The following is a 16,511-nucleotide window of genomic DNA, read 5'->3' as shown; positions in this document are numbered from 1 at the left end:
AACATCCAGAGTGCATATTTCATTAATCCTGACCTCCTTTCCTTGGACTTGGCATCCAGGCTGCACTGGTGCGGCAGAAAGTATCTTTAATGGTTTTCATGACTGGTTCTAAAACATGCGATCTGGAACCTTCATTGTTATTAAAATAAGGCTTTCAAGAACATGCTAGTCTCTTCACATTGGTTAACTCTAGTTCACCCATGGGGTGTATCTATTGCAAGTTAATTTGTGAGGCAGTAATTGCAGGTTCTTTCTCCCCACTGTTTCTTGCATTTATTGCCTGGTTCTGATCATTAGGTAGTAACACCTAACAGGCTCAGGATGGATGCTGCTGAGAAGGAAGAGCTCCTGTACCAGTCTTGAGCTCACACTAGGATTTTTAAAGTCCACAATAGAAATAATGTCTAGAAATCATTGCTGTAGAAGATTGTCGCTTTTGAGAGAGGAAAACTTTGCTAAGTTACTCAGATAAAAGTTGGCAAACACATCCAAGGGCAGAATTGAATAGCTGAGAAGAGGCTCTGTGATTGGGCATGTGTATGCAGTGTTTTGGGAAATCATACAGCTAGTCAAGTGACTAGAGGAGGCATGGTCAAAAATAAGACATTTGCCTTGACCATGGTTAAAGCAAGCAACTGCAGGTATAGTACAACCAGAAGATGATGTTTGAGCAGCTGGAGTAGATTATATTTCTGCAGAGGCCAGAGAGGTCAGATAACGGCACTTGACCTAGGAACACCCTCCCCCATCTATCCAAGGGCCCCGGGTAGTCCCAAGTAGCTCCTGGACTTGATATTTGACACTGGAATCTGTCATTCTGTATGTGTCCCCACAGAGACGCCACCCACTGTAAGGAATCCACGGCCAGAGAGGAGCTGTGCTGTTTGAACTTTCAGTTACAAATACTGTTATCTGAATGACTTTCTTTTCTTTAGAAGAGACCAGGTTCAGGAATTTTGTTATAGTAGCAGTGAATAGCCCAATATAGAATACTAGCTCTATATGTATTACATAAAAATAGAAAATAACACAATTCCCTAACTTTAGACTTTATTATGTGTTGAAATATCAGTTTTACTATACTTCAGATTTTAGGGATATTTGAGTTTGGCTGGTGTTCTGGCTCACTTGCTGTGCTGTAACAAGCAGCAGAACAAAAAGCAACTTGGAAGAAAAAGGTTTCCTTTCTCTTACATCACGAAGGGAAGTTAGGGCAGAAACTCAAGGAGGAAGCCTGGAGACAGGAAGTGAAGCAGAGGCCATAGAGGAACACTGCTATGCTGGCTTGCTGACCGTGGCTTGCTTAGCCTGCTTTCTTATCCCTCTCAGGACCACCTACCCAGGGGTGGGACTGTCCACAGTGGGCTCAGCCCTCCTATACCAATTATTAATCAAGAAAATGATACACAGGCTTGCCTACAGGGCAATCCGATGAGGCATTTTCTCAATTGCGCTTTCCTCTTCCCAGATGGTTCTGGCTTGTGTCAAGTTGAAAAAAAAAATCAACCAACAGAGTCAACTCTTTAGTTCGTTTGTTAGTTTGAAACCAAGACCCACACTGAAGCGAGGCTGGCCTGAAATGCACAGTGTGGCCCAGAATGGCCTGGAAATCCTGTGATACCCCTGCCTCAGGCCTCTCTTAGTACTGGGACTACAGGCCTGAGATACTATACCCAATTGCTATTCCATCTTGATTGCTATGAAAGTCCCCATTATCTGAAATTATTTTAATGAATAAAAAGAACAACATGTCTTTCATATAACCTATCATAGAGCTGAAACTAACTGCATGTATCATTATAAAAAATATGCTGATCGTTGTTTTCTTCAATACGACACCTCATCTCAAGTGTCTTTATTTGCTTTATATATTCATTTAAAAATAAAGCTTCAAACGCATAACTGGAGGGTTCTAGTTTGACTAGACTTGAGCTCAGGTCTTGAATCATAATCATTATGGTTGTCTCCAAGAAGCCCTGGATTGACTCCTTCCTTCCCTGCATAGTTTCCTAGCATAGTATAGATAAACACCACCACCGCCACCATAAAGGTGCAATGCCCAGCTGTAAGCCTCGGTACGGCACCTTCAGCAGCAGGAATATGCCTGATGTTGATGTTAGCTTAAGATAAAACCAGGGGCCATGTGGCTTAGAAGAAAGCCACTCTCTTAAATGCTCTTCCCTCTGCCCCTTCATGGGGAGTCATTGGTCTTGTAGGCACTCTTGACTGTGCTTCCAGTGTGCTCCATGTAATGGCTAGGGTGAATGGTCAGCTTAACAAGAGTTAGAACCACCTGGAAGATGGACCACTGAGCATGTCTACAGGGTTATCTTGATTACTTTAAGGTGGGAAGACCCACTCACTGTAGGTGAGGCCGTTTCCTGGGCAGGGCATCCTGTAGACAGAGTGCTTGCATGCATGCATTGTTCTTCTGACGGTGGAAGTAATGCAATCATCTGCATCACATTCCTGATGCCCTGACTTCCTTGCCATGAGGAACTGTGACCTGGAAGTATAGACTAAAATTAGTGTTTTCTCCTCTCAGTTGCTTTGGTCAGGATTTTTTTATCAGGGCAATAGGAACAAACCTCCAGCATTCCTCAATAAAGCATACTCTGCCACCTAAGACTATCTCGACTCGGGAATTCCTTAAGCACCTTTTGCCTGTATCTGATCTTTCACACTGCATTTTCCTGAAACCATAACTCAAGCTGCTAGTGATCACAATGATAAACTTAAAAGGAGATGAGAAAACTAGAACTCTTAACATGCATGTTGTGCTAACATATACCTGACGTGAAGCATCTAATTCAACCCTGTCTCGAGCTGAGCACAGTGAGCGCCCCCACAGCCTGCAAGTTTAACCCTTTCTATTTGGAGTAGCACTTCTGGGTCAAGGAGCAAAGCAGATTGTGTTACAGGAAAGGTCATGTGACGAGTTAACTGTAGTAAGCCACACTAAGACTATTAACACCAGCCATAATGAGATTACTAATATCAGGTTTTCTATCAACTACACAACTCACTGAATGTTAGGCATATAGGAAGTGAGAAATGAATTTAAAATATCTTCTCAGTGTTGCTTCTTAGAAATTATTTGATCCTACAAGTGAATATTTTAAAACTGCATCTTTAGTAATTAATATTTTATTTTTACTTCTCTGTAGTTGTGATCCATAGAGCATGAAGGAGAGCACTTCAGAGGTGTTTTCATATTCAATTTACTGCCATTGACAAAAAAAATCTGCCTTTCAATGTGGAAAAATACCTCTTTGAAGAGCTTTATTGTATGCCTAGCTTATATGATGATGTAGTTTTATTTTAGGCGCAATATAGGAATAAAGAATTTATAGACTGAAGAGTAAACACAAATCTTATGGATTGTAACATTCTAAAATATGTTATTTAATAACAAAGAAAAATGATTGCTACCTCCTGGAGAAAAGAGGAAACATAATAAAACAGTTGATGCATTAAACATATAATCAAATTATCATGAATATTAATATTCATGGGATACTGCAAAGACAGTTGTAAAATAATCTAATAAAAAGTTTGAAACAGACAACTATTTAATAATCCAAACAATTTAAGTCATTGAAAATTCAGCTGTTTCTTTTAAACTTTTACTTTGTAGGGTAGTGAATCCAACATGGTTACCAGCAGGCACTCAGGAGCGAAATGACCGTTTGAGGGTACACACCCACCCTTCTTCTAGCTTGCTGTAAGCACTGCTGCTGTCTGCCTAGTGCTGTGTACTATAGACTTAGAGGCACTTTAACCAATAGATACCCAGTAGAAACAAAAAGAAAGAAGAGGAAGAAAAGGAAAAAAGAAAATATTGGTCATGGAGACAGACCTCTGTCTCTACTGGGTGCTGGCTCTCGGGAGATCAAAGGATCTTCACAGTATTCTTTCCTACTATGCTGTTGGTCTGTTCTGTATTTCATGGGCTTCTTTTGCTCCAAGGCGTTTTCTTAACTCAGCTGCAGTTTTTTCCAGTTGTTGGATGTTCCATTGCCAATTCCTCTTTTTTAACTGAATCTTGTTCACCTGACAATGCAAACGCTTAAGAATTGCATCATATCTCTTACGTTGTACCTGTTGGAAGACAGTACACATCAACAGTGCTTGTGAGCACACACAGTCAGGAGTTAATAACAGATGCTCTGACTCCTCTGGAGGGAAGCACTCAATTAGAAATCATTCATTGAAATAGTCAACACAAACAAGAATTATGTAAGTATTCAACATATTGCTAGTGCTGAAACTTTTCTATGTAAAATGACCATCATAACTTATATTGTGGGTATTATTATTATTATTATTATTATTGTGTGTGTGTGTGTGTGTGTGTGTGTGTGTGTCTAGAAACTGAAAATCAGAGTAATTTGAACACAAGTTCAAAGTTCACAAACAGTGGTGTTTGGGATTTGAACCCAAATTAGCCATTCAGGATGGAATACCCTCTGCTTGTCAAGGGACCTACCCAGTGTTAAGTAAATGTGGCCTGAAGGTGCCTCTTTATTGAGTCCTAGCTGATGGGCTGCAATCTTAGTATCTAAACTGAGAGCTTACAAGCATGTATTTGTAACACAGCTGACTCTCAGCAGACTGCAGCAGCCATGTCTCAGTAGCTCTCGGCTGCCAGCTGGAAAGACCATGCTCATTGAGCTGTGACCAGTGGAGCCACTTCTGTATCTCACTTCCATTTACTGTCCAGAAATGCTGCCTGCCCACACCACTGACAGCACCTCTTCTGACTCTGATGATTTACCAATTCACGAATCATTCATTGTTCTATTACACTCCATTGAATTTAATTGTTCTAATGTCTTTTACCACTAATTAAGAGAAATGGTTCTGTTTTCTACATCTAGTGGCTCACTGAAACACATACACACACACAAGATCTAAAAGATCTAAGACAGTAGTTCTCAACCTTCCCTATTCCTTTAATACAGTTCCTCATGCTGTGGCGACCTCAACCATAAAATTATTTTTGTTGCTACTTCATACCTGTGATTTTGCTACTGTTACAAATTGCAATGCAAATATCTATGTTTTATGGTGGTCCTAAGCAACCCCTGTGAAAGGGTCACTGAGAGTCGAAACCCACAGGTTGAGAACCACTGATGTAAGAGCTGATATGGTCTATTTTCTTGCACTAAATAATTGGATAAATTTATTCGAAGTCAGACGTTGACACACTGCAGGGTAATAAAGTGGTTGAGATTACAAGCGATGCAGTGTCTGGCCACAAGAAGGTAAAACGTTTTATCCATTTATCTGCAAATTTCACAATTTCATTTTTTAAAAAGCTGAATAGAATTCAGTACATGTACTACAATCTCATTACCCATTCATAAGTAGAATATTTCAGTTATTTCTGTTTCCTAGGTATTTACTATAAATAGAGCAGCAGTGAGCTTGGCTAAGACAGTATCTCTGAAGTAGGGTGTTGAGTCCTTTGGGCACGTGCCGCGAGTTACAGCTAGGTCACAAGGTAGATCTACCTTTAGCTTTCTAAGGCTTTGACACACTGATTTTCACAGTGGCTACACAGGTTTGTAACCTCAACAACAGTAAATGAGGTTTCCTTTTCCTCACATCCTCACCAGTACCGTTGTTAGTTGCTTACTAACAACGTTAGTTAGTTCAGTCATGTGGAGCAGGGTATGAAATCTTGAAGTACTTTTAATTTGCATCTCCTTAATTGCTAAGGATACTGAAAAATTTTTAAACATGCTTCTTAACAAATTTTCTGTCTTATTTTGAGAACTCTGTGTTCAGATTCATGGCCCATTTTTAATTGGGTAATTTGTTTTCTTGACTGCTCTTTGAATTCTTTGTATATTCTGATCAGCAATCACTTATTAGATGTATTGTTGGCAAGGGTTCTATCCTACTTTGTACGTACGAATTTGAAGGTAAGACCCGATTTTTGAAGACACCACACACTTCAGACACAGGGCTTGGAGGAAACAAACTGAAACTGACTTGGAAGCCTTCTCCCATAGGCTCCCATGAAGGCCTAGCTCTCATAGCATCCAAAAATGCCAAGGGAGAAAGAAATCAAAAGTTCTAACTAGCTGTAAAGTCCTTGAGCCACAACCATTAGAAGCATGGCAAGATATATTTTAGGGTGCACAAGCAGCACTTAAAGTTCAGGGGTAATCATTAGATATCTAATTGGACTTAATCCCTGCTCAATGCTTAGAGAGAATTCAAGCCTGTCACTATAAACCTAGTCAACTACCTGTAGTTGGCAAGGTCATGGACCCTAGAGGAAAACCTACTTCTGCCACTTTCCTAAACCGATATGGTTCCCAACTGCATTCTGAATACATAGCTGCTATGGAATAATCCTCTTGTACGTTCTAAAGATTTGTCACTTGGATTAGTTTAATAAGACACTAACTGGCCAGTAGCAAGGCAGGAAGTATAGGCAGGGCTACCAAACTAAGGATTTGGGGAAGAGGAAGGGAAGAGTCAGTGAGTCCCAGGAAAATGCAGAGAAGCAAGATTAGAATGCTGTACTGAGAAAAGGTACCAAGTCATGTGGCTAAGCACAGATAAGAATGATGGGTTAATTTAAGTGTAAGAGTTAGTTAGTAACAAGCCTGAGCTATCAGTCAAGCATTTATAATTTATATTAAGTCTCTGAGTCAATATTTGGGAAGCAGCTGTGTGTATTTGGGAGTTGTTGGTGTGACAGAAACTCCAATTACACATATCCTTATCCATGGATAAGTATAGCTCTTACCCCTCAAAGAAGCTTCATTTAGCAGCAAAATAAAAATTTCAGAAATACCCAACTTGTGAAAGTGCAGAGAACAACTGAATATGATGAACTGCCTATTCCAGTGGATGGATATATATATATATATATATATATATATATATACACACACACACACACACACACACACACACACACACACACACACACAACTCCACCAAGGCTCAGATGACATGGTCCAAGAGGGTGGCAAAAGATTGCAAGAGGCAGAGGATCAGAATGTGTGCTACAAGATAGTGCCCTCTATATATGACAGTCACATCCATGAATTTTTCACAATATAGTCAGCTACACAAGACCTACACAGTGACAACACCAGCTGACATTTCAGTATTGATGGGAAACATCTCATAATGCCAAATGAAGGTTTTATGCTCATATAGCTTCTGAATGAAGAGCTATAGACAATTAATGACTACTAAAAGAGGGAGAATCAGCCTTCTCAGGAACAAGCCCCTCAATGGATATTTTTATCTGTTGATAGAGATTGATATCCAATCCCAAGCAGTCACCCCTAAACACATAAAACTGGTTAAAGACGAGGTGGTCATGAAGTTGAGAGGGATTGAGGAGGTTATGAGAGAGGTGGAGTAGAGAGAGTATAGGGTGGAAAGGATGTAATTACAATACTCATGCATGAGGATTCTCAAAAATAATAATAGCATAAAATTCCAAACAATAGTAAGTGAAAAACAATTCCTGTATTGTACTGACTATACACAGCATCCCTATCTTGTTTGTTAAAAGTGGAGGAAACTCTGAGGGAGTTCTGAGTGAATGTATGTTGTTGAGGGGGGCATAGCCATGTCAAGGACTCCAAGAACTCTGATTCATGGGAAATTGGCGAAGTCATTTCTCCATATGGCTGGCTTGAGGAAGGGTACCAAAGAGTGTTTGACCGTTTATAAATAACTGACTAGTGTGTTCAAAGATTAGCATCTGCTGCTTCCTCCTTCTAGATGTCTACAGCCTGCAACTGCTCACCTACAGAAACCTCCTACCAAGGTTAGCTAACCCCTCTCCCTGCACCTAATAAACATACTGAGGTTCTGAATGATGGTTATAGTAGGCACCCTCCATTTGAAGTAGCAGACCTCCCAGCTTGATCCTGGCTTTGTACATGTGTGAATGTCCCTAGTCAGAATTCCAGGGTGCAAGCAGCACAGGTCAGTACCAAGGCAATATAGGTTATGGTAGTTAAACAATTCACATGATCCATTATTTAAATCAGACAAATTACTTTTAACATGTTTACAGAACTATAAAGACATAACCACAATCTGTTTCAAAACATTTTTATTAACTTCCTAAGAAGACAAGTAACCATTAGCATTCATTCCATTTCTCTACCCTATTCTTTGTACTAGGCAACCACTAACCTAATTTTTCTTTTATACATTTGCCTGTTCTGGACATTCCATATAAACAGAATCATATAATTCTTTATAACTGGCTTCTCTAACCTAGGATAATATGTTTAAGGATCAGCCAAGAAGTAGAATGTATCAGTGATTAGTATTTCATCATTTTTACTGTTAAATAATATCCAATTGTATGATATATCACATTTTACTTATCTGCCTACCTGTTGATGAACATTTTTAGTTTTATAATAATACTATTATGAATAATCATGTATAGGTCCTTGTGTGCACATGTTTTCACCTATCTTGGCTATAAACCTAGGTAAAGAATATTAGGTCATGTGGTAACTTCATGTTTAACCATCTGAAGAACTATTTTCCAGAATGACAGCGCCATTTTACATTCCCACTTGTAAAATGTGACAATTCCAATTTCTTTACACCCTCAAAATATTCATTACTATTTGCCATTTTAAATAGTCATTCTTATGAATCTGAAGTGATATCTCATAGTTAAACATCTATTTTTACATTTATTTAGTGGTGTGTGTCTAAGTGTCAAGGGGCACATGTGTGGAAGTCATGGGACAACTTGTGGAAGTTCGTTCCTACCTTCCACCATGTGGGCTCTGCGGACGTAACTCAGATTATGCTTGGTAGCAAATGCCTTTACTCACCTCTTCAGCCCAATATTTATCTTAAATATATCAGTACAATTACATAAAAATGTGGCTGAGAAGGTACCTATTACACACACACACACACACACACACACACACACACACATGCACACGCACATATATTAGGTACTACTAGAGCTATTACCACCAGAACCCAGATTGGGCCACATGTTCAATCTCCCCTTTCTTCTGTCTCTTTCTCAGCTTCTCTATTAGTGCTCAGAGGCTCTTTACTGTGCTTATAGACAGGATACTTTTGATAGTATGATGAATACTATATACTACTTCATCTTCATAGAACATATTTTTAAACACACAAAATAAAATAGGATTGTCTGGACTCCAACTCCCAGTCTGCCAAGTGCTGACCCCTCCCTGGGCAGGGTCAGGGCCACTCACACAGGGTATTTAGGGTCACACTGGAACAAGGAACACGTGATTTTGGGTTTACGTGTGCACTCCCTCTGTCTTTCCCCTGCCATGCTCTTGGCCACACAGAAGTCTGCCATCTGTTAAACTCAGGCATTTAATTTGGTTTAATCTGGTCTGATTGGATTCCTTTGCACTGGCAGAGAGGCTCTGTTAGAAAATATTCTTAACAAGGATGACCAAGGAAAACAATCACATTGAAACATCACTGTGCACCAACAGCAGAACTGGAATGACAGTGTAAACATTGCAAAATACTGATATATAAACAAAGTAGAACTCACCAATTAACACTTCAAATAAAATGCAATAAGTTATATAAGTATATAATACATATACAGATAGTCAATATTTGTTAATTTTGAAAATTCAGATGATGTATTCTACTTAGCCAACCAGGTTTGTTGACATGTTAGCTAAACAAAAATGACTTTATAAGGATTAAAAGTCAATGAATATAGACTGACCAGGGAAATAGGTAAACTAACTAGAGATCTTCACCTCTCCTTCAGCTCCTCCAAATCCAAACACCCAATCTAATCCACAGCTCTGCAGCAGATCAACCAGCTGTGGTCATCTTCCCCCATCCCTGACCCTCTTTTCAGGGGACCATACAGATATTTTACTCCTAACTTTCCTCCCCCTACTCATTGCTTTATCCCAGACCCAGACTCCACCAGGCATTCCCTGGGAACTAGCAGACCACTCCAGCTAGGGAAGCAGGCAGGCCATCTGCACATCCTCACCTCTCCCTTTGCTCCAATCCCCCAGTCTCATGCCCAACTCTGCAGCAGAAAATCTGCTGCAACTCCCCTTCCTCCCCTGTCCTACCTCCAGTGGATCACACAGAGCACCCCTTCCTTCCCTGCCCCCATCTCCAGTGGATCACACAGAGCTCCCCTTTCTCCCCTGCCCCCATCTCCAGTGGATCACACAGAGTTCCCCTACTAACCTCCGTATGCCCACTCATTGCTTCATCTCTAACCTCAACTTCACCAGGATTCCCCAGAATCCCACAGGTCACTGTGACCAGGGAAGCAAGCAGGCTAACTGCAGATCTTCACCTCTCCCCTCCATTGCTTCAAGTCCAATCTTGATGTCACCCCCAGGCCAGAAGCAGATGTTCTGCTCTGGCCTCTCCTCACTGTTTGCCTCAGTCCTCATGGAACTTTCTCCAAACTTGACCACACACTCAGACACAAAGCAGGTCTCAGCAGAGATAAGAAAACTGAAATACAAAAACCACAGAGTGGCTAAAACTATCATGAATAAGTAAAGAACTGTGGGAGGTATCACTATCCCCAATCAAGTTGTACTGCAAAACTATGGTAACAAACACAGCATGGTATTGGCACAAAAATGAACAGTTTAATCAATGGAATTGTACTGTAGACCCATACATAAATCCACACGTCTATGGGCACCTGATTTTTTCATAAATAATCCAGAAACAGACTCTGGAAAAAAGACAGCATCTTCAACAAATGGTGCTGGTCAAAGTGGATGATTGCATGTAGAAGAATTCAAATAAGTCCATACTTACCACCTGAACAAAACTCAACTCTAAATAGATGAAAGGCATCAACATAAAACTAGATACACTGAACCTGATAGAAGAGAAAGTACAGAAAGGCCTTAAACTCATTGGCACAGAAAGAGACTTTGTAAATAGAACATCTTTAGCACAGGTAATAAGACCAACAATTAATAAATGGAACCTCATGAAACTGAGAAGCTTCTGCATAGCATAGGATATTATCATTAGGGTCATTGGGACAAAGCAGCAGCCTAAATAATGAGAAAATGTTTTATACATCTGAAAGAACTAACATTCAGAACATAAAAAGAACTCAGACTAGAAACCAAGAAAACAAAAACCCAGCTAAAAATGGGGTACATATCTTGTGGTAGTTTGAGTGTAATTGGACCCATAATCTCATAGAGAGTGGCACTATTAGAATGTGTGGCTTATTGGAGAAAGTATCACTGTGGGGCATGCTTTGGGGTTTTCTATGCTCAGGATAACGCCCAGGTCAGTCTGCAAGACGTAGGCCGCTCAACTATTACTCCAGCACCACGTCTGCCCTCACACCACCATGCTCCTCGCCATGATGATAATGGGCTGAACCTCTGAAACCATAAGCCACCAGCTCTATTAAATATTTTCCTTATAAGAGTTACCATGGTTTGAGTCTCATCACAGCAATAGAAACCCCAATTAAGATAGAAGTTGGTACCAAGGACTCGGGTATTACTGTGATAGGCCTGACCATGGTTTTATTTGGAGTAATACGGACTTTGGGAGTCCGGGTTAGAAAAGCAGAATGTTTAAAAATGCTGCTTAATAGAAGCATGGAAGACAGTGGTGCTGAAAGTGGTTTGATGAATTGTGAGGATCAAGAGGTTTCAGAGGAGAAGAATATTAGTATGTGGCCTAGAAATTGGCCTTGTGAAATTTTGGTGAAGAAAGTGGCTACTTTTTGCTCTTCGTCTGAAGCATCTGCCTAAGGCTAAAGTGAAGAGAGTCTCAAATTAATTCTATTGGCAGAAGAAATCTCAAAATAGCCTAGTATTCAGACTCTGTCACGTTGATATTAGTGGTAAGTTTAATGATGATTTTTTTTAAAAAAAAAAAAAAAGAGCAAGCTGATCAGGGTAAATTGCAAAATGTAAATTTTGAGGAGAAAAGAGCATAGGAAGTAGAATGGAGCTAAGTCCTGTGTTCAAGGAGCTAAATGGATTAAGAAACAGGATAAAGGCAGTGGTGATCTCAGTGCAAGATCCCACCCAGCTAAGTTTCCAACTTGTGGAAGGGAACTTAAGAAAAGCTTAGAGCTGGGTATAGTGGAGCTCACCTTTAATTTCAGCACTAGGAAGGCAGAGACTGGGAGATCTCGGAATTAGAAGCCAGCCTGGTCTACAGAGCAAGTTTCAGGACAGCCAAGCTTAGGCAGTGAAGGACAGTAAACTGGTGAAGATGTAATTGAACAAGTGGGTCATATTCCAGGCCCAACAAGCATCAGAACTTAGCATCTTTGGCCATGTGGTTCTGGCTTTAGCGTGAAGGATAGAAGAAAGGGGCTGTGGAATTTGTCTCTGCACCTAAAGAAAGCCATGGAGGCCAAGCATGTGTCAGGGCTGTTCCTGGATGGAGGGCCATTGCATGAAGATGTAAAGTTGAAGCCTAGATTGCCTTGGAGAACCCACTATGTTAGAGATGCCAGAGTTGTGGGATACCTGCTGAGGAGAGCTGCTAACAGGGAGTGGAACCAGTGCAATAGAAAGAAGTGTGCTGCAGTCAACAAAGCTGAACGGGATTGGAGATCTGAAGAGTGAAGATGCAGAGTTTGGAATTTGTCCAGCTGGTTTTTGGTCTTGCTTTGGTCCACCATTTCCTCATTATGCTCTCTTCCCTATTTTTGGAATAGTAATGTATATCCTGTGTTGTGTGTATATATACAGGATAATGTATATCCTGTATATATATGTTGGAAGTATGTAATGTTTTTTGATTTTGATTATACAGGGGATTACAGTTAAGAGACTGCATGACTCTCAGAAGAGACTTTGTAACTTTGGACTTTTAAACTTTGTTGAGACTGTGATAGACTATTGAGACTTAAAGTTGAACTAAATGCATTTTGCATTACAATATTGTTACAAGCTTATGGTGGCCAGGGAGTAGAATGTGGCAGTTTGAATGTAATCAGCCCCCATAATCTCATAAGGAGTGTCACTATTAGGAGGTCTGGCTTTGTTGGAGAGGGTATGGCCTTGTTGGAGGAAGTGCAACATGGTGGGGGCAGGCTTTGAGGTCTCCTGTCCTCAGGATACTACCTAGTGTGTTAATCGACTTCCTGTAGCCTACCAGATGTAGGACTCTCAGCTATTACTCCAGCACCATCTGCCTACACTCCACCATGCTTCCTGCCATGATCATAATGGACTGAACCTCTTAGCCTGTTAGCCATCACCCCAATTAAATAAAGAAAATGTTTTCTTTATGAGAGCTGGCATGGTCATGTTGTCTCTTCACAACAATAGAAACCTTAAGACATAACTAAACAGAGAATTCTCAAAAGAGGAAACTCAAATGACCAAGAAACACTTAAAGAAATGTTCAACAACCTTATTGTCAGGGAAATGCAAATCAAAACTACCTGAAATTTCATCTAACACCAGTCAGAGTGATTAAAAACAAAAAACAAGTATCAGCTCATGCCGGCAAGGATGTGGAGTGGGCAGCACTCATCCATTGCTGGTGAGAATGCAAAAGCCTCTACGGAAATCAGTGTGGCAGTTCCTCAAAGACGGGAATCAATTTACCTCAAGATTCAGCTGTTCCACTCTTGGGCATATACCCAAACGACACTTTATCCTACCACAGAGATGCTTGTTCAACCATGTTCATTGCTGCTCTACTCATAATAGACAGAATTTGGAAACAACTCAAATGTCCCTCAACAGGAGAGTGAACTTTTAGAAAGGTATATTTACACAATGGAGTATTACTCAGTTTTTTAAAAAAAGACATCATGAAATTTCAGGTAAATGGATAGAAGTGGAAAAACATCCTCCTGAGTTAGGTATCCCAGAACCAGAAAGACAAATATAGCATATATGTGCTTATATATGAATATTAGCTATTATTAAGTCAATAATAATCAAGTCACAATCTGTAGAAGCAAAGAGGTTAGGTATAGAGTAAGGGACAAATGGGGTAGGATACAGAACTTATTAGGAAAGGGTAATAGAATAAATAGGGTGGTGGGAGAGGACTGGGATGAGAGGATCGATGGGGAGGATGAGGAAGAGAATACAGGGAGAATTAGCTAAAATTAAGGGACATTTGAATGGTAGCATGCAAACCTAATACAATAAACGCCTCTCAAAACTTAAGGCATTCTACATGAAATCACCAAGTAATGGAGATGACAGAGTCCCAACTCACCAAATATATTAAATATACCAAATATATTAAATAATAAAATTATATCCAAAGGAAGCTTTTCAATATATTGAATTTCTTTAAAAGGTATATATTTGTATTGTGTGCTTTCTGATGCTGTGATAAACACCATAACCAAAAACAAGTTGTGGAGGAAAGAATTTGGGGGGCTTTTAGATTACAGGCCATCACTGGGGAATTTCAGGGCAGGAAGTCAAGCAGAAAACCTGGAGGCAGGGGCTGTGGAGAAATGCTGTTTACTTGCTTGATCAGTTACCTAACAGCCAGGCCCACCTGTCTAGGGATGGGACCGCCCAAAGTGATCTGAGCCTGCATACATCAGTTTGCAATTAAGGAAATGCTCCTCCAGACATGCCCATAAGCCTATCTGATGGAAGTAATTCTTCAAATGAGGCTCTCTCTTCACAGGTGACTCTTGTTTATGTCAAGTTGATAAAAAGCTAACCACCACAGCATTCATCTGTAAATACTGTATTTACTATGTTCATGTGTAGCAAAATTTTAAGAAGATGGTTACTGAATATGATTAAGCTCATGTTCCTAGATGCATAACAAGCTGGAAATGGTTAATACGTTTTATCAGGGTTTCAAACTAGCCCACTTGTGAAATTTCCCTTCAGTAATTAGGTTATGGAACTAGTTATATAGTCTCCAGCAGCCACAGCTAGCCGTTAGAGCAGATGTTACTACAGCTAGAGAAAGAACCCATCGACAGGAATGCCTCAGTGAGAAGTGGAGCCCAGAGAAGAGGCCAAGGACAGTGCACGCTGCTCTCTGTGGCTGTGGTAAAAGGCCTGGACCAAAAGCAGCTCGAGAGGAAAGGGTTGTTTCGTTCACCTGTCCAGTCACGGTCCATCAGGCAGGGAGGGCAGAGCAGGAGCTCGGGTAAGAACTGAAGCAGAGGCTATGGAGGAATTCGTTCCTTCAATTGAGGACCCCTCTGCTTTGCTGCTGACAGGCTTGTTCTTCATGACTTGCTCATCATGGTTTCTTATACCTCCCAAGATCACACTCCTAAAGATAGCACTGCCCACAGTGAGCTAGACCAATCAGTGACCAAGAAAATGGCCCATGGACTTGCCTACAGGCCAAGAACTCTCAGGTGCATATGATTGAGCCGATTCCCATGCAAGGTGTTTCGTAAGGGAGAAGCAGTATTGTGACTCATATAACTTAACTGTTTCCTATAAAGTTGGCTTTGATTGTAATAATACAGGATACCTGACATTAAGACACTAACAATGTTAAATTTCTAAATTCACACGCTAAAAAGTAGTTTTGTCCTGCAAGTGACTTCATGAAGGAAAGATCACCTTGTGAACTTTTTAAAATCCCTCCAGGTGGCATTCTGAATTTGAGAGCTGTCTCAATATTACTACTTGGGTACCATTAAGTAGTTAAGAATGTTTGGTCCCCTAGAGAATACAGCTTGTTAACTTGTAAGAAATGTGTGGCTGCTCTTCTAATTTAGTTCCTATTGCTAGCAGGCAAAAATTAAAAAAAAAAAAAAAGAACGAGGTGTAGAACAAAAAAAACTAAAAAAATTGAAGAAGACCTCATATATTCACACTTTGATCTCCTGTGAGTTTTCTCTTTGTGCCTCCATTCCAGACACTGCACATCTATTCCCTAAGCCCAAATATGTTCACATTTTAAGGCCTTTGCACTGGGTTGTCCTTTTGTTTAAAATGTTTTCTTATGTTTGTGTGACTAGATCTTTTGTGTATTTCAGGTTTTCTTCAAAGACAACTTCCTGCTGAAGTTTACGCTCTCTGCAAGACCCAGTATCTGGTGCGGGAGAATTGTCTGTATTCTGTCAATCACGTATTTTAATAAAACGCTGATTGGCCAGGTAGGAAGTATAGGCAGGTCAACCAGACAGGAAGAAGAGGTGGGGCAATGAGAATAGGAGAAGGCTAGGGAGGAGGAAGCTCCCTCCGCCATTCCTGCCCAGATCACTGAAGAGGCAATATGTGAGCTGACAGCTGGAAAAGGTACCAAGCCATATGGCTAACATAGATCAGAATAATGGGTTAATATAAATTACAAGGACTAATAAGAAGCCTGACCTAATGGGCCAATCAGTTTATAATCTTATGGAGTCCTGTGTGTGATTTTCTTTGGGACTTGCCAGCTGTAGGGTACTGAGCAGGACAGAAACCCCAACAAGCCGGTCCCTCGTGTTACAAGTATCTCACCTCATTTCCAACACATATATTACACACTCACTTTCATCCTTTGTGAGGCCCAGTGTCTCACCTTTTCAT

The 16,511-nt window shown here is 40.4% G+C and overlaps 1 protein-coding gene across 1 annotated transcript in view; it reads right to left on the bottom strand.

Moving 5' to 3' along the window:
- Nucleotides 1-3,265: 3,265 nt before the first annotated feature.
- Ccdc122 (coiled-coil domain containing 122) overlaps nucleotides 3,266-16,511 on the bottom strand; it is a 48,367-nt gene continuing 35,121 nt past the window's right edge. Inside the window, exon 6 of the mRNA XM_048422117.3 lies at nucleotides 3,266-4,101. Within this exon, the coding sequence (XP_048278074.1) occupies nucleotides 3,922-4,101 (180 nt within the window). The 3' untranslated portion in view covers nucleotides 3,266-3,921. The remainder of the gene's footprint in view (nucleotides 4,102-16,511) is intronic.

The sequence above is a fragment of the Myodes glareolus genome, chromosome 12, assembly GCF_982192425.1.
Source record: "Myodes glareolus chromosome 12, mMyoGla1.1, whole genome shotgun sequence".
NCBI classification, from domain to species: domain Eukaryota; kingdom Metazoa; phylum Chordata; class Mammalia; order Rodentia; family Cricetidae; genus Myodes; species Myodes glareolus.
Note: the sequence above shows the minus strand (reverse complement) of the source record. Positions and strands in the feature narration are given on the sequence as shown.